The following is a 15,095-nucleotide window of genomic DNA, read 5'->3' as shown; positions in this document are numbered from 1 at the left end:
TACCTATTAATTATCTATTAGGTAGTACTATTCCGACATAATCCGTAACGAGGAAATTCGTAGGAGAACCAGAGTGACCGACATAGCCCAACGAATTAGCCAGCTGAAGTGGCAGTGGGCAGGCCACGTCTGCCGCAGAACCGATGGCCGATGGGGCAGACGTGTTCTGGAGTGGAGACCGCGTATCAGCAAGCGCAGTGTGGGACGACCTCCAACCTGCTGGACTGACGACCTTAAGAAGATAGCGGGAAGTGGGTGGATGAGGAAGGCGGAGGATCGTGTGTGGTGGCGTGCTCTTGGGAAGGCCTATGTCCAGCAGTGGACGCAAACAGGCTGATTGATTGATTGAGTTAGTACTATTATACCTACATACTAGAGAGAGAGCCAACGCGTGCCAGACCTTCAGTCTTCTAAATATATAAAAGGAAAAGGTGACTGACTGACTGACTAATCTATCAACGTACAGCTCAAACTACTGGACAGATCGGGCTGAAATTTCGCATGCAGATAGCTAATATGACGTAGGCATCCGCTAAGAAAGGATTTTTGAAAATTCAACCCCTATGAGGCTGAAATAGGGGTTTAAAATTTGTGTAGTCTATGCGGACGGAGTTGCGAGCATAAGCTAGTTATATATAAAAACCGGCCAAGTGTGAGTTTTTTGTGATGTTTTCGGATTTCCTCCTTTACTTGTGCTAGGTATAAGACCTACCTACCTACCAAATTTCATGATTCTACAATCTACATCAACGGAAAGTAGGTACCCTCTAGGTTTTCTTGACAGACACAACGGACAGACGGATAGACAGACAGACAAAAAAGTGATCCTATAAGGGTTCCTTTTTTCCTTTTGAAGTACTGAATCCTGATAAAAGGAACAGCTGACTGACTGACTGACTGGCTGACTGACTGACTGACTGACTGATAGATCTATCAACGCACAGCCTAAACCACAGCCTATGTCACTTTCCAGATCTTTAACTGTACCCATGCAAAGAATCACGTCGATCCGTTGCTCCGTTGCGACGTGATTGAAGGACAAACCAACAAACAAACACACTTTCGCATTTATAACATGAGTAGTGATGGGTAGTGATTAGGCTTCAGCATAAGGTTTTGTACACCTTTGTTACCTGTTATCTGTCAAAGCCACCATGAACCAAACTTCACAGTCACTGATCTTTCCTCCCAGTGTTGGGGACAATACCACAGAATATATAATATAGTACTACGTACGCAGAGAAACTTTCAGCTTTTATAAAATAACGAAAGACTGGTACGCGCTGGCTCTTAGTCTATACCCATTATCTATTACTTCTTTTTACATTAGAGGTACATATAGTTAAGATGAGTTAGGTAATAAATGAGATTTGATAATATTTTTAATCTTTTCTTATCTATATATAGGTCTACCTACCTATTACTATATAGGCGGTTTCTGCGGCACTCGTTCTATCCAAACATTACGTCAAAATGACGTGATTTCAATGGTTCCAGCGTAATAGCAATTTGCGGGACTTATATTAACTAGCTGATGACCGCGACTTCGTCCGCGTAGATTTACGTTTTTCAAAATCCCGCGGAAACTCTTTGATTTTCCGGGATAAAAAGTAGCACATGTGTCAATCCAGGGTATAATCTATCTTCATTGGAAATTTCATTCAAATCCGTTCAGCCGTTTTTGCGTGATTGAGTAACAAACATCCAAACATCCACACACACTTTCACATTAATAATTAATAATAATATTATTATTATTTATTTATTTATTTTATTATTATTAGGATATAGCCAAGATGGCTGACACAGATTGAAATTATGAGCAAATAAAAAGTGGCTATTCAAATAAACAATTTTATTGCATTGATGAAAATTTTTTTTACCTTATATAATAATAAAATTTTTGTAATTTTTTCATAAAGTTTTTTTTTCCAATTTTTGTTTTTAGTGTTCCGTAACTCAAAAGGAAAAAAAAGCCTTATAGGATCACTTTGCTGTCTGTCTGTGTGTCAAGAAACCTACAGGGTACTTTTCGTTGGTCTAAAATCATGAAATTTGGCAGGTAGGTAGGTCTTTTAGCAGACATTAGGGGAAAAATCTGATAACTTACCTACCTGCAAAATTTCATGATTCTAGGTCAAGCGGAAGTACCTACCCTTTAGGTTTCTTGACAGACAGGCAACAAAGTGATCCTATAAGGGTTCCGTTTTTCCTTTTGAGGTACGGAACCCTAAAAATGACGAAAAAAATATCCCGAGTGCGGAGCCCTCGATGCGCGAGTCTGACTCGCATTTGGCCGGGTTTTTAAAAATCTTATTACTGGTTGTAGCAATGGTCGGCCTAGTCCTCGCACCAGCAAGAATCCTTGACGTCAAGCGATCGCGCTGCGATAACACAGGCATAGTAGTTCGCAGATAAACGAGGGGTCCTTGTGCGATTTGGATCATTAAAGTCTATTTCGTACAAGCCGAATTTGGTCCTGAAAAAAAAAACATTGAATTACTAATTTTTATGTACGACTAGCTTATGCTCGCGACATCGTCCGCGTTGACTACACAAATTTCAAACCCCTATTTCACCACCTTAGGCGTTGAATTTTCAAACATCCTTTCTTAGCGGATGCCTACGTCAAAATAGCTACCTGCATGCCAAATTTCAGCCCGATCTGTCCAGTAGTTTGAGTTGTGCGTTGATAGATCAGTCAGTCAGTCAGTCAGTCAGTCAGTCAGTCAGTCACCTTTTTCTTTTATATATTTAGACTAGCTTATGCTCGCGACTTCGTCCGCGTGGACTACAAAATTTCAAACTCCTATTTCACCCTCTTAGGAGTTGAATTTTCAAAAATCGTTTCTTAGCGGATGCCTACATCATAATAGCTATCTGCCCCCCTAGCATGGGCAGGAGACAAAAATTTTATCCCCCAATTATATCCACTGACGAGGGATAAAATTTACTTGTCCACCCCTCAAAGCACGGCAACAGGAGAGAGGAGAAGTTTATCCCTAATTCGGGGACAATTTTATCCTCGACATTAGACGTGGGTTTAAGTTTATTCTCATGGAACTTAAAAAATCAAAACATGTCTCGCGGTACCTGTTGGGTTTAGGTTATGTTTGGGTTGTGTTTGGGTTATGTTTGGAATATGGTTGGGAACCCCAACATAAACCCAACATAGGTCCCAAATACCAATTACCATTAACCCAATAAAGGTAAAGGAAAAGATCCAAAAACCGAAAAGTCCCCCGTTTTATTCACTGTGGATAATTATATCCACCCGTGAGCCCATGCTCGGAGAGTGGATAAAGCTGTCGGAGGGGATAAAGATTTTATCCTTTCCCCGGGGAGAAAATTATATCCCCGCCCATGCTAACCCTGCTGCACGCCAAATTTCAGCCCGATCCGTCCAGTAGTTTGAGCTGTGCGTTGATAGATCAGTCAGTCAGTCAGTCAGTCACCTTTTCCTTTTATATATATATAAGATTTAACTTTGTCAATCTTCTAAATATATAAAATGACTGTAATTATAGGTATGAGTGACAGAGACATCGCTCTACTAAGCCGAAACGTCATTCTAAAGGCCGATGTACATTATTTTTTGCCGGTGCGCGTACTTACGTGTATCCGTCCGTCCACTCGAAGCTGTCAATGAGAGACCACGCCGCGTATCCTATCACGCTCACGTTGTCCACTTCGATTGAAAGCTGCACCTGAAAAGAATTTCTCAATTCATTGAAAGTCTTAAGGTGACGCAGGACGCTCGACCGAAATTAGCAGCGCACGTGGGTAACATGTTTGCTTTTCACTTGACATTGTATGAGAAAATTGAGAGGCACGATGATTTTCACTGAAATCAAGCGCGCGAAAAGGGTCTAGGAAAAGTATTTTTGAGAAAAAACTGCTGAATTTATGTTTGCAAAGTAAAGTTATTTCAAGTAGTGAATAAATAAACTACGTCTAATGATAAATTGATTTAGAATTTTCATATCCCTAATCTTATTTATTTACATCCAAAGTTGTCATTAATTTAGTGTTAAAATAGGAATCTTTTGAGCCTCGTAACTTTTAAATCAATATTTTTTTCAATGTTTTATATATCAATAAACCTAGATAATCACGAAATAAATCGATATAAATCTTAGTTTTGTGCGCACAATATCGAATATTGTTGTAATTTCCCTCCTACGCTTGTATGAAGAAAGCACTGAACTGAGTCCCCTTAAGCAAAACAACTTGCAGAAGTTAACTTCCGCAAGCTATTTCTACCGTGTAAACAATCACTTCCTAATTTGCTGGACTTGCCGCAAGTCACAAATGTATGCACATGTACAATATTGCTCGTAGTGTAAACAATTCTGCAAGTACTTGCGGAATAACTTGCAGGAAGTTCTTGCTAGTCTAAACCCCGCTTTAGACTCGAAATTTAATTCGTGTGGTTATAACTTTTGGATAACTCTTATAGCGAGACAATCCTTAAGGGGACCTAAATCTTTGGTATTAAACACAGACAGACAGTAATCCTATAAGGGTTCCTTTTTTCCTTTGAGGTACGGAACCCTAAAAACCGGCCAAGTGCGAGTCAGACTCACGCACCGAGGGTTCCGTACTACAGTCGTATTTTTTTGACATTTTGCACGATAAAAAACACAATACACACTACAGGTAAAACCCTTTCATTTATTATGATACCTCACTGGTATACCTATTAATCTTACTTTGAAATTTGAAAATATAAATTTGATATTATTATAAATTTTTTGTTCATGAAAACATTTTAATTTTTTTCGATGATGTAACCACAAATTCACGAATTTCGGTTTTATTACTGTACTTGTGCTACAAGACCTACCTATCTACCAAATTTCATGATTCTAGGTCAACAGGAAATACCCTATAGGCTTTCTTGACAGACACGACTGACAGACGGACTGACAGACAACAAAACGACCCTATAAGGGTTCCTTTTTTCCTTTACTCAATCATAGTTTAGATTATTTGTAAAAATTAAGCTCTATGTACCTAACTATAACAAGTAATACAAATGAAGTAGATACTGTATCAAATTACTTGTTCTAAATACTCCCTTATATAGTTGACTCTTCCGAAATCAGCCAGTTGGTATCCGCTGGTGGAGAACCCGTTCTCCGTGATGAGGATATCTATGTCACCATATTGTCGTTTCACCCAGGCCATCATTCTGCGAATGCCTACTGGATAGACCTTAAAAGAAGAATAGATGTGAATAGATTGATAAAAAATATAAATAATACCTATTATTAATCTTTTAAAACTGCTTTTTGGCATCCAGATGTTTGCGTTTTCTAGACTGATTATATTACTAGTGGTTCCCCTAACTAAGACCTCGCGGTCTCCCATAAATCCCTAGGTACCTAATAAATTAAGTTACATTGGAAATTATAAATACTATCTATCCCGGCTGCACTCACGTCTCTAGTCGACGTTAGCCCGACTAGTTTCGAACCCATCCGGGGTCCTTTTCAAGGGACCCATCCGGGGTCCTTTTTAAGGGACCCATCCGGGGTCCTTTTTCAAGGGACCCATCCGGGGTCCTTTTTCAAGGGACCCATCCGGGGTCCTTTTTCAAATAGTATTTATAATGGAAATCACTCACGGTAGTTTAAACGCTAAAATACATTGGAAATGTTTATCTCTAAATAGTGATTTCTTGCAGCTTCCCATTCAAGGTTGTGAGTAAAGCGTATTAAAAAGTGGAATAGGTACGGAACCCTAAAATTGAAAATATTAATATATTACCGGAAAAATAGAAGCAGCACCGTAGCTACTACCCGGTGGATAAAACAACGTAGCTCTCAACTCTGGTGATCCAGTTAAAAACCAGATGCCAGGTTCATCTTCAGGGGTAGATGGCCTTATCAAGTAACTCGTGTAATGGTTCATTCCGTAGAAATCTGCAGTGCCTGGAAAGGAGAATGACAGATCCTGACCCAACAATTTACACACAATATAAATTAATGATAATTATCCTAGTATTAAATAACCACTTTAAAAAATTGTTATTTTAAACTTGCGGATGTTTTTATTGGTTTCACAATATTATAGGTAAATTCCATATAGTCTAGAATCATTGTGACTTAAACTTAGTTCTAGAGGTGTTATTAGTACCTTTAGAATCTATGTTTGGCGATCTGTAGTTCCATTTGATTTAGTATATTTTAGCTATAAGTCCCGCAATAGCTCAACCGGTAAAGGAGTGGACTGAAAACCGAAAGGTCAACGGTTCAAACCCCGCCCGTTGCACTACTGTCGTACCTACTCCTAGCACAAGCCTAACGCTTAGTTGGAGAGGAAAGGGGAATATTAGTCATTTAACATGGCTAATACCTACTCTTAAAAAAAGCATTGCAAACACGTCTTTAAATAGCTATAACAAAAATCTTACCTTTTATAAACTCTATCTCATCCTCAGTAAACGAAGGTAGCCTCGATTCGCTGTATCCTTCAGCGAGACTAACTTTCAACATAAGCTTTTCAATAGAAGGCGGCCAGCCACCCCTCTTTGAGAATATTGGGTAAGAATACCTGCCCAACTGAAACAGAGAATATGACTATTTTAACAATTTTAATATTTTCTTATTAAAAATCTTATTAAAAAATATATGTAAGTATCTAATATTAAACCAGTAGGGCGATTGCCTAAAACCTGAATCAATCATTATTACAATCTCAATTGTTGTGATTGGTTGAATTTGTGCGATTCTTGTTGCAACAATGCATTAAAATAATATAAAACGTTTATTTTTCAATCATCTAGTTACACACGTCATGGATTTGATCTTGAACAATTTATTAGCATTGTAGCCAATAAGTGGTAAATTAAACTAGTTAACGATGCAAAAGCACTAATCATTGAATTGAAAGTTTGTAAGCTTCGCCGATATTAAGCATTGATATTATCTAGATAGGTGCCGAGTTCTATAGGTATTTTATATCATTTCTACAATAATGTACAAGGAACTTTGATTGCTTTGATAATAATCTTTGACGCGCTCTCCTGTAAAGTTACGAAAAATGAGATACGATGTTTTTCCTTGCGGGTGAAGATTTATTCACACATTTAGTCCATCGCTATTAATTTATGATGGTAAAATTAATGTTTTTTACCTGATGCTGTCTTCCAAGTTCAGCCAGTGCTGCATCTCTACGAGTTGCAGGTTCTATCCATAAGGCGTGGTATGCGAGCGAGAATCGACCTGTGAATCAAGATATTTGACTGAGCGACGCGAGGCCTCGAGAGTCTACTTTAATCAAATTGCTCTCAAAAAGTCAAAAGTCAAAACGTTAATTCAAAGAAGTTAAAAATATATGCTTTTTAGGGTTCCGTACCTCAAAAGGAAAAACGGAACCCTTATAGGATCACTTTGTTGTCTGTCTGTCTGTCAAGAAACCTACGGGGTACTTCCCGTTGACCTAGAATCATGAAATTTGGCAGGTAGGTAGATCTTATAGCTGACATTTGGGGAAAAATCTGAAAACCGTGAATTTAGGGTTAGATCACACAAAAAAAAATTGTGGTCATGAACTAATAATTAGTATTTTCAACTTTCGAAGTGAGTGACTATATCAAGTGGGGTATCATATGAAAGATCTCCACCTGCACATTCTAAAACAAATTTTTATTTATTTTTATGCATCATAGTTTTTGAATTATCGTGCAAAATATCGAAAAAATACGACTGTAGTACGGAACCCTCATTGCGCGAGCCTGACTCGCACTTGGCCGGTTTGCATTTGTAAGATGATGATATAGTGGTGATAATTTTTACGCGAACTTAAAACTAAAGCTACGAGGGTTCCAAATGCGCCCAGGTCTGAGAAGAGCCCACAACAAACTCAGCTCTTGTCCGTCCGTCGGTCTGTCAGAGCCTTAAAAATTCTGAATTACTGAAAATAATTACTTCCAATTTAATCATAAAAATGTAAACGGAGATTGGATTCGATGCTACATATTGGAAACTGAAACGGGTGTATAATGTTAAAAGTTAACTGACTTAAATTATTTTATGGCAATTATTGGATATCGTAAGGTTTTAGTTCGGGGTGAACCACTAGTGGTACTTATTCATTTAATACAACAATTTTTAACTAAAAGAAAAAAAACATGATTTACATAATTTCAGTAAATAGTTAATCTAAAAAACTAAAATTTTAATGATCAATCTAAAAACTAACCTATATACTTTGGTCTGAATTCCTCTGCAAATATCCTGTATGCTTTAGCGTGTGCCAGTAACACATACTTATTGCACAAAAAAGGTCCATACACTTGTTCCTTGATTCCCGGGGCGTAAGCACCAGTATTGTAAAAAAGGTCGCACATCACGTTTGGCTCGTTGATAGTCAGCCAGGTTTTTACACGGTCGGCGTAAAGAGAGTAGACAACTCTGGCATAGTCCCCGAACCAATTTACGATGAGGGGGTTTGTCCAGCCTCCTAAAGAATGTAATTAGTTTAAAATTATTATATTACTATGACTAGCTGATTCCCGCAACTTCGTCCGTCCGTCCCTTCGGAACTCTTCGATTTTCCTCTCTGATGTTACTCTCCAGGTCTTTAATATACCCATGCAAAAACTCACGTCAATCGGTTGCTCCGTTGCAACATGATTAAAGGACAAACCAACAAACAAACACGCTTTCGCATTTATAATATGGGTTCTGATTTTTTTTAAATTGTAAATTACTGCTTTATTTCTAGTACTAGATGACGCTCGCACTTTATCTTTTAATTTCTTAAAAATCTAAATCAAAAAGGGAACTCTTAAATTTTTCAGGATTTTGAGAATAATTAATTTATCTTTTATTTTTACATGTCTGTTAATTTCTTCACATTCGGTTCAACGGATGTGCCGTGAATAGCTAGCAGACGGACAGAAAGATACACTTTCGCATTTTTATTTTTTAAATATTAGTATGGACTCATCTTAATTCTTACCAAGATCTGAAATCTTCACAGGTAGATCCCAATGGTAAATAGTGACAACTGGTTCGATGCCCTCAGCGAGGAGGGCGTCGATGAGGTCGCTGTAGTACTTGACACCAGCTTTGTTGATCTCGTTGGTGAAACCGGAAGGTAATATTCGAGTCCAACTCAAAGAAAATCTGAAAATTTAGACAAATAATTACCTATTGTGACGATTTCAACTGTCCCAAATTGATCATCATCATCATCATCATTAACCCATTACTGGCACTAATGAGTCTCCTCTCAGAATGAGAATGACTTAGGATAAAGTCCGTGACCTAGTGCGAATGGCGGACATCAGCCACCCTGAGAATATTTTATGGTGAACTCTCAGCTTTTGCCGTACTTCACCGTTAAAGCAAATGATAAAATGACCCTTAAGGCTCATGTACTCAAAAGGCTAGACAGTCGGCCGGAGCGTGAACAATCATGGTGTGGCCCAGAAGTTGACAAAGACGATGGGACTCAAATTGAACAATATGAAATGCTTATTGTTATTGAACTAACTCTAATGACGGAATAAACTTTAGTCGTTATCAATGTTGTCAATGGCGGTCGATGCACCAGGCACCCTGGAAGTCTGGTGCACTTCAACCGCCCGTTGTGCCAGATCTTTTTTTTCACACACATGCAAACTGTGGAACCGACTCTCTTCATGGCGTTATTCAAGGGGCAGATCAACAAATTCCTGAAAGGTCGGATACGCATTAGCGGTTTCTCTGGTACTGTAAAATGTTCATGGGTGGCAGTAATTATTATATTTTAACATCAGGAGGCCTGCACGTTTGCGCGCTATTTTTATTTGAAAAATAGTCTTGTATTTTTTTTTTTTAGTTTTTCCTTCAATTTGTTTTTTTTTTTAAAGAATATTAGCCATGTTAAATGACTAATATTCCCCTTTCCTCTCCAACTAAGCGTCAGGCTTGTGCTAGGAGTAGGTTCGACAATAGTGCAACGGGCGGTGTTTGAACCGTCGACCTTTCGGTTTTCAGTCCGCTCCTTTTATTTACCGGTTGCATATTGAGGCTGTAAACAGTGATTGAGATTGCCAAGCTGACCTGTAAAACTGCAGCTTCATTTGTGCCGCAGCTTTGACATCTTCTCGCCACAGTCGGTACGAATCGGCAGCCACGTTTCCAGTATCGTTATTCATAATGGGACTGGGAATTTCTTGGACAAATCTATCCCATATGTTTAGTCCTTTTCCTGGAGAAGAGAAGAGAGGGCAAAAGATTCAGAAATATAATTAACAAATAAATTATTTTATATCTGTTGAAAAAAAAGCAAAAAATAAATGGCGAGTGCTTTCTCAAAATGTATGTTCTTTATTAAGTATGCACTATATCATAATAGCAAATAGGTACCTGCGTCAAAAGCAAAAGCAAACATAATATTATTAGTTTAGACTATCGTAAGTCATTTCCATTATATTTTTATAATTTTTATGGCAGTGTTTTTACCTACACTTCAAAGAAATTTCTAAATAATTTTAAATACATATCAAAAATTGCGAAACTGGCAGGATTCGAACTTGCGTCTTTTGGGCCTAACGGTAAGCGAAACCGTGGTTTAGAGGTCAAGGCGTCAGGCGCGAAACCCAGAAGACGCTGGTTTGAATTTTGCCGGTTCCGCAATTTTTGATATGTATATTTAAAATTATTTAGAGATTTCCATTATACCTACATTTATGACAATTGACAGCCCGGCTTTACTCACGTATTACGTTGAGGTTAGCCCGACTAGTTTCGAACCCATCCGGGGTCCTTTTTCACAGCGACTCAGTTCGCGCCGCGCACGCGTCGCGGTTGAGACTGCGCAGTCGACGTAATACGTGAGTAAAGCCGTGTTGCCATACATGTATATTATTATTATTATTTCATCATCATCATGATCAACCTATCGATGGCTCACTACAGAGCACGGGTCTCCTCTAAGAGAGAAGGGTTTGGCCATAGTCTACCATGCTGGCCATGTGCGTATTGGTAGACTAGATTCATCATCATCATCATGATCAACCCATCGCCGGCTCACTACAGAGAACGGGTCTCCTCTCAGAGTGAGAAGGGTTTTGGCTATAGTCTACCACGCTGGCCAAGTGCGGATTGGCAGACTTCACACACCTTTGAGAACATTATGGAGAACTCTCAGGCATGCAGGTTTCCTCACGATGTTTTCCATCACCGTTAAAGCAAGTGATATTTTAATTACTTAAAAACGCACATAACTCCGAAAAGTTATAGGCCCGGGATCAAACCCCCGACCTCCGATTGGAAGGCGAACGTCCTAACCACTGGGCTACCACAGCTTTAGACTAGATTGGTGGATTATTATTATTTAAATGTATCCAATTCTGAAAATCGAAACATAATTATTTCTTAAATCGATGCCAAAACTTTTTTTATTTTTATTTTTTTATTTATTTTTTATTTATTTTTTATTCTATCTATAATCTATATACATATTTATTTATATATTGATATCAATCTATTACAATAAAACTTAAAGCTAGCCTTATCTAATTACTATATAAATCATGACCGCGTGGAATGGTGCCAAGAATACTGGCTGCATTTCCGCGCTGGACAGCCAGGCTGATCCGTTGCGCAAAAAATGAGCCAGCCCTTCTGTCACCAAAACTGAGTTACGTCGGTCGGTTTTTCAGCCACTTACCATCAGCATTCCAGCCACCTTCTATTTGATACGCTGACGAACCTGCGCCAAACTTGAAGTTGGGGGGAAACCTACTATTGATGCTCCACGCATTTTGCAGTAAGGCGCTGGAATGGAAAAATCAACATGCGCGTTTAGGAATCAAGATAATAATGTGAGCTCTATTATTGTCTTTGCGGCAAACCTCGTGGATCGGTTTGGTCAGGACTCAGTTGCATTTGGAGTGCAGGCCGCTTATATTAACATGGTACTACCTATTAATTTTTTTTTTTTTTTTTAATTCAGATACAAGTTAGCCCTTGACTGCAATCTCACCTGATAGTAAGTGATGATGCAGTCTAAGATGATAGCGGGCTAACCTGGAAGGGGTATGGCAGTTTTTATTAAACCCATACCCCTTTGGTTTCTACACGGCATCGTACCGGAACGCTAAATTGCTTGGCGGCACGGCTTTGCCGGTAGGGTGGTAACTAGCCACGGCCGAAGCCTCCCACCAGACAAAATGATATTATCAACACCTGCTAGGAAAAACATCGTATCTCATTTTTCGTAGGTAGATAACTTTACAGGAGAGAGGATTTAAAAAAATCCTATTAATTTCTGTCTTGTATGTGTATTGTTACTAACTCAGACACGGATTTTACAACTCACCCGCATTTGTTAATCGACTTCAAAAAAAGGAGGAGGTTCTCAATTCGACTGTATGTTTTTTTTTTTGTATGTTTGTTACGCGATCACTCCGTCAATTATGAACCGATTTTGATAATTCTTTTTTTGTTCTGTAAGACATACTTCAGAGGTGGTCCCATTTTAATTTGGTAAAGATCTGATGAATATCTTCGGAGATGGAGAATGGAACTCCTCAATTAATAAGAGTAAATTGCTCGCGATCAGTGTAATAGCTTTGTAAACTACGGTTTTAACCAGGCATAGCATATTTTTAACCGACTTGAAAAAAGGAGGAGGTTCTCAATTTGAATGTATGTCTTTTTGTATGTTTGTTACGCGATTTCTTCGCCAAATATGAACCGATTTTAGTGATTCTTTTTTGTTTGGTAGGTCGTTCTTGAGAGTTGGTCTTTTTTACTCTGGTGAAGATCTGATGAATATCTTCGGAGATGGAGAACAGAACTCCTCAATAGATAAGAGTAGGTTTTTAACCGGGCATATCATATTTTAGTACGATATGAGGCCACTAAAAATTGTAAAATAAAAAAAATTCAAAAAAATAAAATAAAAACTGACTTCAATAACCACTAACACTAAAAAGTAAAAAAATAATTTAATTCATTACCCAATATATTATTATGATACGAGAATTATTGTAGTTCTATAGTAATATTTTTTGGAGTCTGTGCCAATGTGGAGTCGCAAACCACTATGAAGAGTAGATAGACGGTACGTGCGGTTGGCACCGGCTCCAAAAAATATTACTATAGAACTACAATAACTCTTGTATCATATTGTATATTGGGTAATAAATTAAATTATTTTTACTTTTTAGTGTTGGTGGTTATTGAAGTCGGTTTTTTTTTGAATTTTTTTTATTTTAAAAGTTCACCAGATAATATTATGTTCTTCAAAAAAATGTAGTTGAATACTCAACTACATTTTTCATATACTTACTTATTGAAATTAGCTTCTAAAATTTTACTTATATAATTTTGCTTACCTAACTATATTATTTTTAATAAATAATAATAATAAAATGTTTTTATTTCGGCCAACAAGGATCATATTGGTGTTAGTAATTACACGAAACTTAAACCTATTTGTTAGTAAAAAATCTATAACTATTTAAATTATGACAGGATCGATTTGCCAGCACGTGAATCATACAACAGTGATTCAAGTACTGGCAGTCGATCCTGTCAGAAAATACCTTCAGGAGGCCGTTGGGGCTGGACCGGACTCTACGCAACAGGGATGTGCACCGCGCCCGCATAGTAGTATAAAAACAGTCTACATGCGCCTCGGCGAACATCCCTGACGCGCTGCAGAATCTGGGCAGCCCCATCAGCATCCTGAATGCATTATTATATTGTACACGCAGGGCATTGTACTGCTTTTGCGTGTAATCTATTCACAGGCTGCTCGTGTAGAAGGAGGTGCAATATGCTCTGAAAAGAGTGATTTAATGAAAATAGTCACTGCACGATCTAACCCAATATAAATATTGGGTTAGCTTATATCCCGGGGAAGGACGTAGGCTACTTTTTATCCCGGAAAATTAAAGAGTTCCCACGGGATTTTAAAAAACGTAAATCCACGCGGACGAAGTCGCGAGCATCATCTAGTATTAAATAAAAAAAGAGAAAAAAAAAAAAGAAGTATACCTAATATACCTACCTACCTAAAAAAATTACTTACCTCAAAACAACTGCTTGTAGTGACAACATAGCCATTATTAAAACAAAAATGAAATCCCAAAATATTTATAACAATTTTGGCAAATATAATAAAAATTTTGATCAATGGAGATCCTCTTACTAAAAATCTCAAAAACCTCTTTTGAACGTTTTTTGTTGCAGCTCCTTTTTAAAAACGTTACATACAAGTTTTTTTGCTTAGATTGTAACTTTTTCTTTAATCGTTTGTCGTCCTCGTTGCTGAGGTTCGTGACCAGAGGCGGATTATCCGTGATACAAACTAGGCACGTGCCTAGGGGCGCGAGGTTACGAAGGGGCGCGCGCGATCATGTTCAATTACCTGGTCTACCTAATTATCCCTACTAATATTATCTTGCAGTGACCGAAACTGTCTCTTCTTTAATATTTCAAAGCGTCATGACGTGATGTTCTTCACTAGTTCACATAAATAGTATAATCACCAACTACCAGCTATGCAATGAGACGATTCCTTGTTCTTTAGAAGTTAGTTAATAAAAAATTTAATATGGCTGTCAGAGGGGCGCCTGTGAGGTGCTTGCCCAAGGCGCTTTCGACATTTAATCCGCCTCTGGTCGTGATTCGGGACTCCATCCCATTAATCACATAATGGCAGGAGTTCTCTTGGGATAATAATGCGGTGGGTTCCCAGACCCTTCCGCATACAACTCACTAAGAGAACGAGATTTCGTTTCTTAGGTTATACATTTATTATCAGATGATAAGGCACGGAGGAAACGAAAAGGCCAAATTCAGACCTCCAAAGTCGGTCCATCCAGTTACCGACTTGGGTCAACGTTGCTTAACAATCGCAATCAATTGATATGCGTCATCACAACCAGGCCACACGTCCCTTGATCTTATCTCGTCCTTAGATTGTACCTAGCAAATTCTTCGTAGTAAAACAACAAATTACTTACTGAGCCTCAATAGCTCGACTCAATAGGTCGACGGTTCAAATCCCGCCCGTTGCACTATTGTCGTACCTACTCCAAGTACAAGCCTGACGCTTAATTGGAGAGGAAAGGGGAATATTAG

The 15,095-nt window shown here is 38.3% G+C and overlaps 1 protein-coding gene across 1 annotated transcript; it reads right to left on the bottom strand.

Moving 5' to 3' along the window:
* Positions 1 to 1,958: 1,958 nt before the first annotated feature.
* Positions 1,959 to 14,081, bottom strand: LOC117983929 (myrosinase 1-like). Its single transcript, XM_069499773.1, has 11 exons — positions 14,041 to 14,081; positions 11,671 to 11,777; positions 10,059 to 10,206; positions 8,971 to 9,137; positions 8,209 to 8,469; positions 7,141 to 7,229; positions 6,419 to 6,566; positions 5,773 to 5,936; positions 5,065 to 5,217; positions 3,616 to 3,707; positions 1,959 to 2,479 (listed from the first exon to the last, which is right to left on the bottom strand). The coding sequence occupies exons 1-11, from the start codon at positions 14,073 to 14,075 to the stop codon at positions 2,341 to 2,343; spliced, it is 1,503 nt and encodes a 500-aa protein (XP_069355874.1). The 5' UTR covers positions 14,076 to 14,081; the 3' UTR covers positions 1,959 to 2,340.
* Between the last annotated feature and the right edge of the window lie 1,014 nt (positions 14,082 to 15,095).

Source organism: Maniola hyperantus, chromosome 7 (assembly GCF_902806685.2).
Source record: "Maniola hyperantus chromosome 7, iAphHyp1.2, whole genome shotgun sequence".
Classification (NCBI taxonomy): domain Eukaryota; kingdom Metazoa; phylum Arthropoda; class Insecta; order Lepidoptera; family Nymphalidae; genus Maniola; species Maniola hyperantus.
Note: the sequence above shows the minus strand (reverse complement) of the source record. Positions and strands in the feature narration are given on the sequence as shown.